At 43.2% G+C, this 17,381-nt stretch overlaps 1 protein-coding gene across 1 annotated transcript in view; it reads left to right on the top strand.

The window, feature by feature from the left end:
- The first annotated feature begins 3,793 nt into the window (after positions 1 to 3,793).
- The window catches only part of map2k5 (mitogen-activated protein kinase kinase 5), a 45,399-nt gene continuing 31,811 nt past the window's right edge, over positions 3,794 to 17,381 (top strand). Inside the window, exons 1-8 of the mRNA XM_076171260.1 lie at positions 3,794 to 4,247; positions 4,660 to 4,708; positions 5,393 to 5,460; positions 10,000 to 10,069; positions 10,949 to 10,989; positions 12,482 to 12,549; positions 12,641 to 12,689; positions 14,138 to 14,202. Coding sequence (XP_076027375.1) covers positions 4,116 to 4,247; positions 4,660 to 4,708; positions 5,393 to 5,460; positions 10,000 to 10,069; positions 10,949 to 10,989; positions 12,482 to 12,549; positions 12,641 to 12,689; positions 14,138 to 14,202 — 542 coding nt within the window. The 5' untranslated portion in view covers positions 3,794 to 4,115. The remainder of the gene's footprint in view (positions 4,248 to 4,659; positions 4,709 to 5,392; positions 5,461 to 9,999; positions 10,070 to 10,948; positions 10,990 to 12,481; positions 12,550 to 12,640; positions 12,690 to 14,137; positions 14,203 to 17,381) is intronic.

Here is a 17,381-nt window from a genome sequence, read left to right as displayed (position 1 = left end):
CTTATTTGTGCTTTGTTTGCAGCGCTTATGTTAGCGGCATAATGCTTAGCCCTTGAGCTGCTATCATGCTAACAATGGCTTGTACAGAACATTCTAAAATGTAGCATGTAAATATATCTGTGCTATGCTCGTGTGTTTTCATGTTTTATGGTATTTTTTCATTCAGAGCACATATTGTTTTTGTCTCTGTTGTCTTCTGTGTGTGATCTGGGGGCAAACAAGCAAACCAGCTGGGAAAAGGCCGCGCCTCATCTATTCTACAAACACGGCCATATACTTAAACGTTCATAACCCAACACTAACCCTCAAATGTATAAACTTTTACTAGTCATATGAAAGCTTCATCTCGGGTGTGTACATGTGGTTGTTCCATGTTTGTCCTTGTCTGGCCTGCTGCTTTCTTCTCAGAATATGGGGGGAGGAGAGGCTCCATGTTTTAATGATAAATTGGAGGAGAAACAAACAATCATGGTTAGCAGTGAGTCACACATTGAATCAATCACGATTATTAACATTCAGCTGGGCTCAAACAAGCATCTATCACTAATGCAAATATACAGATATCAACCAAAAATAAACATTTGATAAAACTTTACATTTCCTCTCGCAGTGTATCGTGTGAAAAACAGCTACAGTCACATCTTCCATTGAATAAAGTCTCCTGGAAGAGGACAGAGAGCGCTCTGGTGAATGGGGGATCTGTTATTTATGTCAGGCTCCGTTCAAAATCAGCCTCTATGGAGAAGGCACACCCCATAAATTTTTCTATGGCCCCTATGAGCAGGTCAGGAAGGCAACAATATTTCCTCTTTATTAGAAACAACAGAAACAACACGCAGTCGTAAAGGCGACCTCAGAGGTGAATCTGAAACGCAGCGGGGAAAGACTAAGACTTGAGAGGTAGTCACACAATCCATTCCTTCCACCTGTCTGTCCTTATATTGGTGGGCTACCTCATAACTCTCCCCCTGACTCACAAACCCACCATGCTTCATCACAGGTCAACTTGGAGATGAACTTTAAAGGAAGATGTAACAAATGATCGCAGCCTCTCTGGCAATTCATATGGGCTGAAGTGCCATAACCCTCTACATATCCTGACCTCAATTTGGAGGCTGCGTGTTGAAGGCCCATCTGAGGGAGATGGTATCGATCTGAGCAGAGACTCTGGCAGCATCAATAAACAACAGACTTCAGGCTTCAAGGCTGAGGAGACATCTCTATTTCAGCTGGAGGGGCTGCATCTAGATACCTGAGGTGGACTGGGCCATGGACGCATTCTCCCCTCTAAACTCACAGGATGGAGGGCTCCTTTGTGAAGACAAAGCCACTGACTCTACTCTACTCTACCTCACTGCCCGCTCTGAGAAAAGGAGCCATCATGGTAAATAAGGTCTTAAAACACGACAAGGATGTTCATTTTCAGCTGTAAGCTTTAGTATTCAAGTCAAGGTGCAATGTTAAGGTTTCTGAGTCTGTGTGAAAACAAAAGACCACAGAGCTTCATCATCAGCAAGAATACAGAGCAGGCTTTGAATAATTAATTACAGTGTATGACGATAAAAGAGCCTAATAATACTAATAATACTAATACTAATACTAATACTAATAATGATAAGTGTTAATAATAAGTGTTAATAATGTAACATATAATAAATAATAATAAAATAAATAAATAATAATAATAATAATAATAATAATAATAATAATAATTCAAAGCAGGCCATATTATTTTGTTATTTTCCACTAACAAATAAATATAATGCCAGTAAAGGAAGTCTAGTTGGATAATTATGTTGCTGTCTTGTTTACTTGTTTTTCCCTCTTTGCTGAGAAAGTTAAATAAGTGTGCCTCATATATTTAGAGTCAAACTGAGCTCACTTTGTGCTAAGCAGCTTGTCAATAGCGAGAAAAGAGGCACGTAACAAGAGAGGAGGTCTGATAAAATGGCTTTTAATTACCAGACAGTGAATGCTGGTATTCCTTTTCCTCTCCCTCCTCCCAGCTAAGTCGGGAGTTTGATTTCTGATAATGCGGATTGCTGACTTGGCTTCATCCTAGTTGCCCCTAAAGCAGAAGGACCTTACGTCAAATCCTGGGAGAGTATGTTTGACAAAGTGCCACATAGATCCCTGCTTTTCATCAGAGGGCAGTGCTGGTGGAGGCATTAATCAGAGTGCTTGATAGCCTGGCTTTGTTTCCCTCTTTACTCTCCTGTAACAATTAGGCAGAGTAATAATTCCAGACGTAACATGGAAATCAATGGGTCTTTAACCCGGCTGTTGGTACACATGTAAGTGATGAGGCCAGGATAGGTCAATGCAATGAACTACTAACCTTTGTCTGAGTGTGCACATAGATAGATAGATAGATAGATAGATAGATAGATAGATAGATAGATAGATAGATAGATAGATAGATAGATAGATAGATAGATAGATAGATAGATAGATAGATAGATAGATAGATAGATAGATAGAGCAAACATTTACTGTACCACAAACACACAAATGGCCACACCCACAACACTCTTACCATATCATTATTTCATCCAGGCACAATATCTATCCAGTCGACGACGTCCAAGATATGTAAACAGAAACAGGGCCAGTCCTTTGTAACTAATTCTATGCCACTATAGAATGTCGTTATCATTTCCATTCTCTGTCGTCTAAGCTTTTACTCTTTGTTTATTTAGATGGAGCAGATTAGAGTTTCAATATTTTACCTTGCCTTGCTTTTGGCTGCCTCCCTTCCCTCAAAACGATTTGATAACAATTGATTGAGAAGTTAATGCTCAGGCCAATCTGGCGTGGAGACTTTTGTTTTAGTTAGGGGTGTGACAGACAGTGAAACCCAACCTTTTGCACAGTGCATGCCTCATTGATATTGTTTTCTAGGGCTCAGGTCTGAGACAGAAACGCCTTTAACAGCTGCTTATCATTACACATAACCCCGGTCAACAGACTAAGGTATCAGCTCTGTGAGCACAGGCCTGTAAATTAACAGAAAATGAGACTTCACTTTGTCCGAGGATCAATGTCTTGTTCTTGGAACTGCAATCAGAGCTGTTTGGTGAGCGGGCAGAGAGACCGATTCTGGTGTTCGATGATAAGACCGTAATCAACAACAGTTTTAAGTGCCCCTTTGTTGTATATTCAATTATACACTAATGACTCATGCCAAGTGGAAATCTTTAAATACTAATGCTGTGTTAATCTAGAGCGAAGGAGTAAAAAACTAAAAGCCATGACCAGGAGGGCACAAGCCACTCTGTAACCTAATGTTCTTGTTTGTTATGAGTAATCAGTAAGTATATTCTAATTCAGTATAGTATGAGATGCACAATTGTGTGTGTAAAGAAGACTGCACTTACCTTTGGTTTTGTATGCAGTGGATGATCAGACAGATCGGCCCATCGGTTTTCTTTACTTTCCTTTATTAGCTCTGTTCCGCAGGGTTATGGTGAACTGAATAGATTTTAGCTCAGGCTTGGGCTGCTGGGGCAGTCGCTCAACTGAATAAGAGTTTCTTAATTTGGTTTCTGTATTTATTCATTGTGTTTATAAATATCGATTAATTGCAAGCCATTTGTCATTTGTTGTGTATTTATTCTTTGTATTTACGAATAATGGGCCTGCAACTACCTATGCGGAAGCCAATAACAGTCAACAACAACAACAACAACAACAACAACAAACAGACATTGATGAGTTGGTAGTTTTGTCTCGCCTTTCCAATACGTGCGAGTGTAGTTTTCTTGACCTTTATTTTGAAAACCACAACCGGATGTTGATGCGGAAACACTCTTGTTGGAGAAGTTAGCTGTGTGGCTAACTCTGTCACTTATCACTGTGTGTCAAACTTCAGTTCAGAGAGCGGGTGGAGACGTATTTACGGTGAAAGCTGCGTGTGCGGCCGTGACGGGTCGTGACTCTGCTGGTCGGTGGCAGTGACTGAAACAGTGAAGGTTGTCGGTTTAAATCTGCGCCTCAGGCTGCAGAGTGAGACGGAGACAGGATGCTAGCAGCTGCCGCTAGCAAAGCACTGCAGGAAGTGAGCTCGCTAGCTTAGACTGTCACTCAGCTACTATGAGTCCGAAGATCTGATTTTTATGCGTTCTCTCTTTTTAAACAACCTCGTCGCAATGGACTCCGAGGAAATAGTTATCCGTATCAAAACGCCACTTGGGGACATGGACTCCGCCGTGGACTGTCCAGGTCTCCTCAACTTCAATGACTTGCTGGTGAGTCTTCAAAATGCAAATCAGTTTAACTTTAACGGACACAGCGACAGTTTGATTTAAACCATGGCGGCTTCTGTTGGAATAATGTTGTTATGTGACTAACTGCTGTGTGAGTACACTTGTAGCAACCCATTATACTGTGTGTGTGTGTGTGTGTGGGAGAGAGAGAGAGAGAGTGTGAATGAGATTGAATGAGAGTGAGTGAGTGAGTGAATGAGTGTGTGAGAGAGAGAGAGTGTGTGTGAGTGTGTGTGAGAGAATGAGTGAGATTGAGAGAGAGAGAGAGTTTGTGTGAGAGAGTAGGTGAGTGTGTGAGAGAGAGTGGGTAAGAGTGAGTGTGAGAGAGTGTGTGATAAGAGAGTGAGTGAGTGTGTTTCCTAAATGTCACTGACTCTCCCAAACCTTTTTCCAGGGCGCCATCAGAGACGTCATGCCTGAAGCAACGGTCACCGCCTTCGAGTGTGAGTCACTATAACACACTCACAGTAATTCTTGCTCTCAAAGTGTATAACTATTTTTATATCACAAATCTTCAGGAGAGCATCTGCACACATATGATCTGTTTTATGTGTGATCATTTTGTCTTTAAGTGTTAAGTTCCATCTCTACATGGCTCAGTGTGTGCAGTACAGCTGTGTGAGGGTTCAGGAGATCATTGAATTCTGTTGAATCAAGAGTTGATTCCCATGGTTGTATTCTGATGGAAATGTTTCGGAATTAGGACTTATTTGTAGTATTTGTTGGGCTCGTGTTTACATGATAGAATGGAATAAATAACTGTAAATTATTGATGAAAAGTTCCATTATAATGTCTATAACTGTCTGTAGGCTTGTTGACAATCTATTACAAACCATGCTGATGAAGTTATGAACACCATTGTCAGTTATATATTACATTCATCACAGTAAGAGTAGAACCATTGAATGAACGAGCGGGAAGCTGCACCATCGCTGCTGTTCTTCATCTCAACGTCATTCTCAATGCTTCCTCTAGAACTGAATTCATAACATCAATTTCATCATCGTAAACTTTCATTGTCTGCCTTGGAAGGGGCATCACTACTTTATTTCACAATGTGTGTGTTCGGTAAACTGTTCATTCACTTGACAGTCCCAGTGTTAAGATCCTTCTCTCTGCTTTGTAGATGAAGATGAAGTAGGCGACAGAATCACAGTAAGAAGTGATGAAGAGCTTAAAGCCATGTTATCATATGTGAGTACAATGAATTACTGTTTCCTTTGTTTTTGCATTGTGCCACACACCCATCACACAAACAACCCATTCAAATACACACAGAAGATGCCAGTGAGTGGGCCTGATCCAAACAGAACCAAGCAGGTACAACCATCCAAGACATTAACACTGTCATATTACAACACTTCATTGGTGGTCATCAGTCAAACCCAAACTGGTCAATCTAAGGGCACACACATTAATCACATAGCAGTAACAAGTTGGATAACAGTCGCTGCATTCTGCTATAGGATTCCACAATTCTATAGTAGGATTGGATTCTGTTTATTCACTTTACATTGAACTGCATTCACCTATATTTCTGTGTAAATTGTAAATCTGTGCAATAGACGAATCATCCAGTTCTGTAATTTTGTGTGTAAACGCACACACACACACACACACACACACACACACACACACACACACACACACACACACACACACACACACACACACACACACACACACACACTCCTCCCCCTCCCCCCACAGTACATTGTCATATTCCACCATACTTACTGTTCATTCCACGGACAGTAAGAGTAATGACTTGTAATGGGTTTCTCTACGAGGTACACTGAAAGCTAAATGAACTGTCAATTTTTATTATTTATTATTCAGTACTTAAAGTTTTGCCTCATTAAAGAGCGGGCCCCCCTGGGCTGCAGAATTGTTCAAAATCTACTTTCATCTGTGGATGTCTTTTACCCCCCATCAGCTCACAATGATGCTGCTAGAGCCACAGGCACAATTTACACTCCTTGTTTTTTTGTCCGTCTTTATCATATGTTCTCTTGTGGTTGCTTTTTAATCATTAAGTAGCAAAGGGTAGCAGGGTGATTGAGCAGAGAGAGACAGCTGTTGTGCCAATAAGCGGCAGAGAAACTGGGACAGGAGAAGTATTGACCTCGGACAGCTTCATGATTTATATATGCAGATGAGATGTTTGGAACTTCTGCTTATTTCCAACATGTTTCTGTGTTTTCTGTCTGTATGTGAGTGTTTGTATCAGCGCACACATACGGACAGATAGTTGTTGTTTTGTTGTTTTAATATAAGACTTTTGTGCCTCAAACATTACAGGAATTAATGCACAATTCTGATATGATGTTTTCTTGTTCGTCCAGTATTTTACTCTTTCTTTGACCTGTATGACCCAGTTGTTAAAGCTGCTCTGCCCTTACAGTCCACACAAGCTAGAAGTGAGTGTGTTAAGGTGCCTTGCTTCATTTCCCATTTGTAAACAAACCCCATGGATGCTATTTCAGGCCTTATTAGTTTGATCAGATGTAAAGGAGTTTACACACTCCTCCCCATGTGGGATCCTTTCCTCAGATAACTGCAAACCTACTTTGACTTCACATTTCCATATCCAGTGGCAAGGTGAACATCTGGCCACCTGGTCGCCTGTATCACAGACACACACATGACAGTTTTGAGGAAAGGGTCAGAAAGCCGAAACTGTAAGAATGTAGTGTTTGTAAGATTCAGAGCGAGCTCAAATGTAGGACACATTCTAGTTATTGTGACATTAACCTGCCTCTTTGCTTCATATCTGAGTCCGGTTATACTTTGAGGCGAAGTTCTTCAGGCTAAAATAGTTCTGCTTTTTCTGTGAAGGACCTTTGCAGGCAGAATGTAGGCCAGAGTGAAACAGTACAAGCATGCAGTGAGCAGCAGCAGTTAGATTGTAAGAGTAATTCATTTTACTTTGTGTGTTATTGCCACAGAATTGCCACTAAAAGCTGTTGCAGGGACACCAACTGAGATTTATACTGTATTTCCCCAACATGCTTGAAAACAAACTGCGGGCAAAATGAACCACAGAGTCAGGGCTTTAATTTAACCGCAAGAATTATGAGTGTGGAACAGAAATTTAGAGGAACAGATTCATTTTTTTCCAGGTTACGCTGCACCAGTGTGTCCACATGTTTTTGTCACAACGGACCACAATAAAAGCCCTGGATCCTGAATCCTGGCTGACATGCAGTACATTCATTTCAGGTTATAAAGCAGAATGTCAGCTTATTATCCCTGGACTTTATTCAGATGATATGACATGTCTTAATAGCATATTAATATGTGACCTCAGCCCCCACATTACTTTACCCCGCACCCTTCCAGTATCCACAACATCGCTCTGCTTCGTCCACACATTTCAAACGTCATTTGTACAATGAGTTTTGGCAAACAAATCCAGGGAGCTGGTAATGGCTTTCTGCTCCTCCAGGGACGGCCCAGTGGAGAAAAGCTGCTGATCACCCCAAAAATACCGGCCTCACTAAAATATAATTTACACTAGCAGGGTTCTTTGAATGTCTTATGCAAGGGTTATGCTTTTCAGCATTTGCATTTGTATTCATTCAGGATCCCCCCCCTCCCTTGTTGTGGTTGTTTGCTGTGGTTGCCATTTGGCCTCCAGAGAGAGCCCAGTGGGTTTTTGCCTCAGTGTTGTTAATTCCAGGTGAGCAGACAGCCATTATGTGAAATTAATAGGAATTAAGGGAAGCCAGCATGTTAGGTGAGAGGCAGGATAATTCATTAGGCTCTCTAGTGGTTGCCGTGTGTGTGTGTGTGTGTGTGTGAGAGAGAGTGAGAGTGAGAGAGAGAGAGAGAGAGAAAGGCAGATGTAAGCGTTCCAAAAACTGAAAGCTAAACTTTGCTGGCGTTTCCCGGTGCTTTGCTCCTTTATGTAGCCCGGCGAAAAATCCATGCTGCTTATTGCCGAACAAAATTAATGCTCAAATTCAACACTTAATTAACATCAATCTGCAGAGGGCATTTCTTGTGAGAAGTATCCCCCATCACCCAGAACATTGATTGCTACATGCTCCTGCGAGACCCGCGAGTCTTCCAGGCATCTCTAATCATTGTTCGACACCTTGAAAGACAGACGCCCCTGTTGAAAGTTAAAGACTTGCCTGTGTCAGGTACTAAAAAAAAACGTGACCTCATCCGTTCCTCACTCAGCTCCCCCTGGAGGTAGCGGCTCTAATTCCGCCATTCTTACTCCCATTTCCCCTTAGTCTGCTAATGATGATGAGACCCGCTCGCTCCTCTCGGTCCTCTCGCTCTCCCACTTGTCCCTCAAGGCTGAGCGATGGTATTTGGGATCGGACACTGTTTAGTTATTGGCCAACAATGGAGAATGTCTTTTAATAACACACCTACTACAGATTAGGTGGTAATTGCAGCCTTAATCAATAAGCTAGCTGAGCGGAAAATTAAAGGTACGTGAAGCCCGAATCCCCCCACCCCCCCCCAAACACACACAACACGTTTCTGGTGTTAGGCCCATTGTTCAGATGTGGCCTAGTGAGAACGCTGGAGGGCAAAAGCAGAGGGCTAGGAGCGAGGAGGGATCTGACAGTGATAAATAGGCCTTTTAATAACAGCTGTGCCACATGGGTAGCCATTCTGATCCGTTCCCATCCAAGCTGGTCCCATCATCCTCCCTCCCTCTCCCTCTCCCTCTCCCTCTCCCTCTCTCTCTCTCTCTCTCTCTCTCTCTCTCTCTCTCTCTCTCTCTCACTCTCTCTCTCTCTCTCTCTCTCTCCTCCACAATGAGAGAGCAAATTTACATATCTCCATGATCTAGTGTGACTTAGTTTATACAGGATTGCAAATGAAAAAAAAACAAAACATAATGAATGCATGTACACGTAGACACACACACACACACTCACACGCATGTTGTGTCAAGCTGTGTCTGTGGGAAGGTCTCTGTTAATTTCTGTTGATTTCCAGCCTCCAAAGGGAAGGAGACATAAACACACACACACACACACACACACACACACACACACACAGTTTAACAGATGGTTTGGTTAACTGAAACATCAATTATTGTGTTGCCTTGGCGAGCATCAGAAAGGCTCCTGAGTGTGTGTGTGTGAGAGTGTGTGTGTGTGTGTGCGTGCACGTGTTTGTCCTGTAGGCTGTGAGTGTTTGGTGAGCTGTTGACCTGGAGGAGTAAAGGGTTAATGCTACACTCCTTCAGAACAAGCCCACAGGGCATTGGTCGTCACCGGCAACAGATTTCACCATCACATGCGCACATTTCCTTTTTTTTTTTTTTTTGTTCCAACACTGTGGCTGAATGCTGACATCATTTAAATAAAGTGCTGATTTGTGTGTGAGCCATAAAGCTCTCAGGTTTGTGGATGATGTGCATAGTCAGTTTGCTAATTTAGCAATACTTTATATCGGCAATATCAACGTATTCCCTAGGATTGTGTGTGTGTGTGTGTGTGTGTGTGTGTGTGTGTGTGTGTGTGTGTGTGTGTGTGTGTGTGTGTGTGTGTGTGTGTGTGTGTGTGTGTGTGTGTGTGTGTGTGTGTGTGTGTGTGTGTGTGTGTGTGTGTGTGTGTGTGTGTGTGTGTGTTTTCTTTTTCTATTCCCAGATTTTTACAGACATCAAGCTCTGTTTGTGAAACAACTTAAATGCTTTTCTAGTGTTTTTATTTTCATGTTTAAATATAAAATAAATCCATTTCCTCTTCTTCTTCTCTTTAGTACTGCAACACCATGAATGAACAGCGGATGAATGGTTTGCTGCCGGACCCTCTCCAGATATTTCCTCGAGGTATGAAGTGTGTGTGTCTGTGTGTGCGTGTGTGTTAAATGTCAGTTTTTTGACAGGCGGTTTACAAAGAGATTGTAGAGTAAATTTTCATCATATCAACAAATTGGATCAATGTGAGTTAAGAAGTGGACGCTCCATCATTGAGTGCTTCTTCTAGGCGAGCTGTTGAAATGTCGGCCTCGCTGTGTTAAAGCAATAAGTGAGAGTAAGTAGGAATGTTGGTATGTGGACACAGGTAACACTGCGGCTACTGGACAGCGTTAATATGTAATAGTTGACTCATTTATTGTGTGGACAGGAGTTTGTAAATCTAAATCCATTTTTCCACAAGGATGTTAGAAATGCAGACCTGGCTCTATGATGTTGTTTTGTGTTAAATATTATATTCATGTTACATATAATGCTCTGTATCTCCTCATCTATATTCATATATCTACTTATACATATATATCTAGTCTGTGTGTTCTTCTAACAGCTCAAAGTTAGACATGAAAACATGACCTCACATGCCTGAGGGGAAATGTGACAACACGTTTTTATTCTCTTTCTTTCTCCTGCTGTTTCTCTCTCCCTCTCCTTCTCTCTCTGTCTCTCCCTCTCCCTCTCCCTCTCTCCCTCTCTCTCCCTCTCTGTGTCTCTCTCCCCCTCTCTCTCTCCGTCTCTCTCTCTCCCCCTCCCTCTCCCTCTCTCCGTCTCTCTCCCCCTCTCTCTCTCCCTCTCTCCGTCTCAAGAGCCCAACATCTCAATCACTCTCTCCTCCACAACTAATTTCAGAGTAACCCTCATTTCATTTTTTCCTTATAAAGAACTGATTCCTTTCCAGCACATTTGTAAATGGCCCAGTGATGTGTTCTACAATCTAGTCAATTACTGTTTCAGCCGGCAAGACTCCAGGGAACCGGAACATACATGGCCTGAAGGTACCTATCTCAATAATTGTTTCAGCTGCCTTACACAGAGAATGAGGGAGAGGGGGGGGGGAAAGGTTGAGGCAAATGGATTGGTAACGCTATGTTCCACTTATTGAAATGTCAATTGAAGTCAAGCCTCTGCCTTTTCTTTCACTCATTCTGTTGCTCCCCTCCTCTATATTTATGCGTGTACATGTCTGGCTGTGGTCGCAGTGGAGCTTTCTCTCTCTCTCTCTCTCTCTCTCTTTCTCCCTCTCCCTCTCCCCCTCCCTCCCCATCACTCCGTGTATCCATTTGCTTACGCCGTGGTAGTCGTTTAAGAGCGAAGTGTTACGCTCAAACCCCCCGACCCCCCTGGAGTACGATGATCCTCTCACTCCATTCGATTGGAAGAGCATCAGCATGGTTAGAGCAAACTAAGTCGAACAGTAAGAAGATGTCATTGCTCAACCATGAAATTGTCATTACAAGCCCCTCCCCCCTCTCCCCCGTTTAGAGACGGCCTTCCCCAGACCCGGACCCGCCCACTTTATGTCGGGCATATGTTGCTGTGGAAATCCGTGGCTAATTATAACGGGTTAAATGACTTGACACCCCCTCCGTCTCTCCAGATGATCCATATTATAGTCGTCTCCATTTCAATAACAAAGTCTCCCTTCAAAATCCTGGAGGTGCTTTATTTAAACGTATCCTCTGAGGAGCTTTAACAACAACCGCTGAACTGTGTCAATCTCTCCTCTAGGGTCAAGGGTCTGTTTTGAGAGGATTATGTTTTCCCAAAAAACCTTTTAGTCCTTTGGTAATCTTGTGCCTCTTTTTTGCCGTCTTAATATAAAAGCAATTGACTGAGGGGAGTCTTGTGCGCTGTTTAAATTAGGTCTTCCTGGGCACTAATTAAAGAGAGGATCCCTGTGCTTTAGTGGACCCACAACACCGGCCTTTTGACCTCAATTAAAGGAGTTATTTTTAGTCTCTCCCCCTTACAGTGTCTCAGCCCTTCTCTTTGTTCAATAACTGGGTTGAGTCGAGGCCTTTGGAGTAAACATGCAGAGGAACAGATGTAGAAATACACAATCCCACAGGAGGCAGGGGTTTGATAGGCACGTTGGTTTTTAGTTATTGAGTTGCATTAAGTTCATCTACTGTCAGTCCTTTTCCAAACCTTTTTATCCGCCTCTCCTCTCCTCTCCTCTCCTCTCCTCTCCTCTCCTCTCCTCTCCTCTCCTCTCCTCTCCTCTCCTCTCTCCTTCCGCTGTGCGTCAGCCTCCACTGCCCTTCTTTCTTTCACAACACTTCTTTCATCCCTCTCCCCCCCCCTCCCCTTCTCTCCCACGAAAGCCAATTAACCTCCCGGCTGAACTGAGAGCTGTGTTTTGTTCTTGTTCATTAGGGGGTCTGGCCATATGTCTGTGTGTCTGTCTGTCTTTTGGCCTTGACCAATAACTAAGAGTGTGTGCTTGTGTTTGCTCGCCTGTGTTTGTGTACGCGTGCGCCTTTTCAGGTGAACACCAGACCTAACCCGGCCAACGACTGTGCTCACGCTGTCCCAGACTCAATAACCAACAACAGGTGAGCAGGCAGGGGCAGGAGGAGGAGATAAAGGTCATGTGGTGAATAGGTGCGCTCTGATCTGTGGTGCTGTGGTGTTTTCCTCCTTCAGCTTAAAGAAGTCGTCTGCAGAGCTGAAGAGGATCCTTACTAATGGACAGGTGAGCCCCTGTTCTTGTTTCCACTGACTGGAATAAGCAGCGTTCTGACATTCTCACATACTCACCGGTGGTCGGCTCCTCCATTGATTATGTTTCAGCTTGATTCCAGCTGTGGGGCCGTGCTGCTGTCTCTATATTTGGTCGTTATCTAGTTACTGTGCCAAAAAGGGAGCAGTAGGTCTGTGGGCTCTTCAGTCTAAACAGCATCCACTCTCTCTCCCTGCTAAGCACACACACACACACACACACACACACACACACACACACACACACACACACACACACACACGCTGGCTAGCAAGCATGTCACAGAGACAATTAACAGGGGGCCTCTCAGGTTTCTGCTCTAACACAGTGAACTAATAGAGCTGTTCTATCCCTCCTCCTCCTCTACCCCTTCATGTGTCTCTTCTCATTCACTTTACCCCCCCCCCCCCCTCCCCTCCCCTCACCATGGTATCAAATCAATTGAGGTGAACGAGAGAGAAACGTATGTGTTTGTTAGTGTGTTTTGGGGGGAGGGGGTCAGGGGTCCGCCTAGCTGCCCTTTAGTGTACAGAATCAGTTTTGTCAGCCTCATGTTGAGCAGCCACAGTACAAATACACACACTGTCTAAATTACAGGGCAACAAAAATACTATTTTATCTCATTAATACATTAAAGACCTGTTAGTAAGCTGATAATCATCTCCCCTGGTTTCCTCTGTGATCTACTCTCAGAAATCACGTAGAGCTTATTAACTTTTAAAAATCATTTTTGTATCATAAACACGAGCCATTAAGTTTATTTTTTCTCCTTTAAGCGCTGCTTTGCACTTTGATTTGTGATGTCCTTGGTTCACCTGCGGTGTTTTCAGGCATAATCTAACATTTTCACATTGTTATGTGGACGTCTTGTCTAGAGAAATGTTCTCCAGTTATAGAGAATATGAATTTCCACCCCCGGGGAGAGAAAGGCGTCGGGAGACGGAGGGAAACTTTTCTCCCCCCCTCCCCTCGCCTCCCCCCTCCCCTCCTGTGTTAGCTGGGGCTGCATTATATTACAACCCTCTGACACCTTTTATCAAAGTGGAATGGAACGACAACAGCAAACAAATCGTCATTAAACTCTACATCAGTCACTCCCCCCTCGCCCAAGCACAATGGCCTTTTATAAATTGGACAGCAAATGTTGTATTGATCCTCCTTCCTCTCCTCCTCCTCCTCCTCCTCCTCCTGCTCTCTCTCTCTCCTCCATTTTTTCCTTATGCTGCTGAACTTGGAGTGACCTGAATGGTTGTCTCTTTTATAGCCTCCAGTAACTCTCTCTCTCTCTCTCTCTCTCTCTCTCTCTCCCCCCCCCCCCCCCCCTCCCCTCTCCTTCATAGTTACACATATCCGGTGATTCCTTGTCTTTCCTTGTTGTAACATCTCAATAGCATAATCCTCCACTTTTTGTTGCTCATTAGATCAACGCCCAGGACATCCACTACCAAGAGCAACTTGGCCATGGGAATGGAGGCACGGTGTATAAGTAAGTGTGTGTTCACTTCATTCTGATTGTTTCAATGCTGGTGAAACAGTTTAACATTTGGTGTCTGGTTTTAGATGGATAACAATGCAACAGAATGCTTTACATTTAGTTTACTTTAGGCTCAGGCTTAATGACCAAAGTTCCACACGTGTCTGCAGACTCCACTCCCCATGTTTCACCCTTCAGTCTCTCCAGCGCCCATAAATCTCCGGCTCTTTGCCGTGACATCCATCAGGCCGGTTGGTGTCCGCGCTTTCATTTATTTATTCTGCTTTGAAGGTTGCCAACGTATATGATATTGATTTGGGGCTGTAAGGTATGACAGCGGTTGACTTAATCTGTCTACAGTACAGCACATTACCTGCCACCACAGATAAAAGAGTTCCATCCTCCCGGGCTAGACCCATGTATTACTGCCCTGCTAACATTATGACAAGGTTGGCATTTGTGTTGTGCCTTTTATCTTTTATCTTCCTGTCCCCCCAGCCGGTATTTCTGCCCTCCCATCAATCCGCTACTATTGAACTGTTTTATTGAGATTGAAGTATTGATCACTGCTCAGACTAACCTTGACTTGACAGAGTGGCCCGTCTCTCACATTCCTCAGCAAAATCCAGTAAATTTCCAATCTAGCAGATCCACTTTTTACTCTCTTTAAAAGGGCAAGTCTATTTTCTTTCCTCTCATTCGTAATACCTTTCATTGTTTTATGACATTGCAATTCATTGTTCATTAAGAGGCAATCTCTCATAGTTGTAGGGGGAAAGAAATTGGCAGTAGACATTATAACGCCGCACTGGGGAGGGACAATACTGCAAGACCAACAACTTTTCACTCAATTGAGCTCTGCAAAAAATCCATATGCTGGAATTAATATTTGGTGCTGAAATTTTTTATGGTTGGCAAGAAACGATTACAAAAAAACTTGAAGATTTTTGTAAAATAGTTTTGCCCTTGTTGCTGCTGTAACGGCTGTAGTTTAGTCTCCCGTCTCTTCTTATTGACATGCAGGCAATAAGCCATCATTCTCTTACTGCTTTTTCAATTCTGCCGTTATGGGACAGACAAAGCCGCCCAAACATCCTTTACAAAGTCCCTTTAACAAGTCCTTGGTTTACTACACAGTCTCCTTTATAGTGAGCTTTGTTCCGTACACGTCCAAAGGGAGGCACCAGAGGGCATCCTTACCAGATGCCACAACCAAGCAAGCTTCCTCTTAAAGTTGAGGGTCGTTGGCCTGGCACCATGTATCCCAGGTGCTGAGGTCCAAAATATATAACAAAGACCGAGGCCAACCACCAGGTGCTCTGCCCTCATTCTGCCCACTTGTTTCCTCATTCTTGCTCTTTTGTTCACAACCCAGAAGTTATGACTGCAGGTGAGGGTTAGAACAAAGTTCAGCTGGAAACCTGGAGCTGTGTGGTTCAGTTGTTTCCAGCAGAGCCACACAAAGCCTCGTGTAGTGACAGCTTTCTTAACAAACCCTTACTTACCTAACTCTGTCCATCTGTATCAGCCGCTTAAGAGCTCGAATACAAACAAGGCCCCTAACACAGCCACAAGGAGCAGAAGAGCTGATTTTATGTGTGTAGGTTTAGATCCCTGAGCATGATAATCCGCTCATGTATGTGTACATCTAAACTCTGATGTCATAGCATGCCAGAGTTGTCGGGTGCACATCAGTACGTCCCAAGCTCCTTTGTTTACATGTCTTCCCAGAAACCCCTTTACGGCTGTGTTTCCTTAAAGATTCTGGATTGGCAGGCGGACAGAAGGTTAAGAGTCTCGGTTGCAAGGATTACCTTAATCTGTCCCCTCTATCACTGTTGACCCCAACCTTTGGGCTTTGTTTCTGCATAGCAACAAAGAAAAGGCATTAGATGAGCTTGTTCTTAAAGTCTTGGCCTCGTTGTTTCCAGGGTAATTTGTAATCTTAGTAATTCTAATTTAGAGTTGGACGAGTAACTGTCACCCGTTTCCATGAGAAGCCATGTAAATGAAATGGCAAGATACAAAAACTGTTTTTTTTATTGAAAAAAGAACAAAAGAATAATTTATAGAAAGCATGTAATGTATCCTCTAACATGTGTTTAAGCCTGTAAGTAGGAAGTTAAGTAGTTTTAGGGCCAAAGCGGCCTGGCAGAGCTTTAGTAATGCAACATGTAAATACGCTTAAATGGAAGAAAACGTTTCCTGAAAATTTCAGTCCGGCATTATTTGCTGTAGTAGACATGCATACATGCCTCTAGATGGATTCCTTCTTTCTTTTCTTTGTTTTGTTAATGTAATGAACAAACGGCACAAGTGGCTTTTTCCGCTTCCTTTCTCACAGCACGGCACCTTGGGTATCACTTTAAATTGCTTCTTGTATTTGAGCATGAAAAAAACCAAAACCCAGTAAGTCATTCAGCTCTGCTGTGTGGCTCTGGTTTCCTCTCTGCTGTTATTATACGACACAGTATAAGACTGATAAACCCGGTGACATACCTGCTGTATGTACATTCATGCACAGCAGCACATTGTGGAACACGCATGCTTGTACTGCTCTTTAATATTCTTTTGATAATGCTACACAGGCCAAGGACACAATGATCTGACATTCCCTCTGGTTTGAGCCAAAGTGAACTGTTTAACTGTATCGTGTAGTGAAAACAGCCCGCCCTGTTTATGAAAGCAGTTCAGTGTACTCTTGAGTGTCTAGCCTTTGGTCCTGCTTATATGAGGCTTATCACGTGTGGAAAGCACTACCAAAGGCCCCCCACCTTTTAACCTTAAGCCCATTTATGACCCAGAGCCATTTAGACTCAATTGGATGTTACCAACACCTCAGCTCTCCGTAGCCACACACTGACCCGGCCATCCATCAATGTCGGCCTTTGTTTTTTATTACACACTCTCTCAGAGGTCCATCTTGTCCAGCAATCTAACTGACTCTATGGCTTATAAATACAAAAACAAGGACACACACACAGGCTGTTTTCATGGCTCCTGGTTCCTGCAGGGTGATTAGACCGAGCACATCTGCATGTCTGTGACCGTTGCTACATCCACTTAAACACCCAAGTCCTTTCTTTCAACGTGTCAGCCTATTTTCAGCATTGATTTTTCTTTTTTTGTCACACCATTGATTATACTGTACGTGAAAGGCCCGATGCTCTTTGATTGTTTAGGTTAATGAG

This window comes from Genypterus blacodes, unplaced genomic scaffold (genome assembly GCF_046128005.1).
Source record: "Genypterus blacodes isolate CSIRO-AG114 ecotype Tasmania unplaced genomic scaffold, CSIRO-AGI_Gbla_v1 ptg000243l_1, whole genome shotgun sequence".
In the NCBI taxonomy this organism is placed as follows: domain Eukaryota; kingdom Metazoa; phylum Chordata; class Actinopteri; order Ophidiiformes; family Ophidiidae; genus Genypterus; species Genypterus blacodes.
This window is presented reverse-complemented; position numbering and strand designations above follow the sequence as displayed.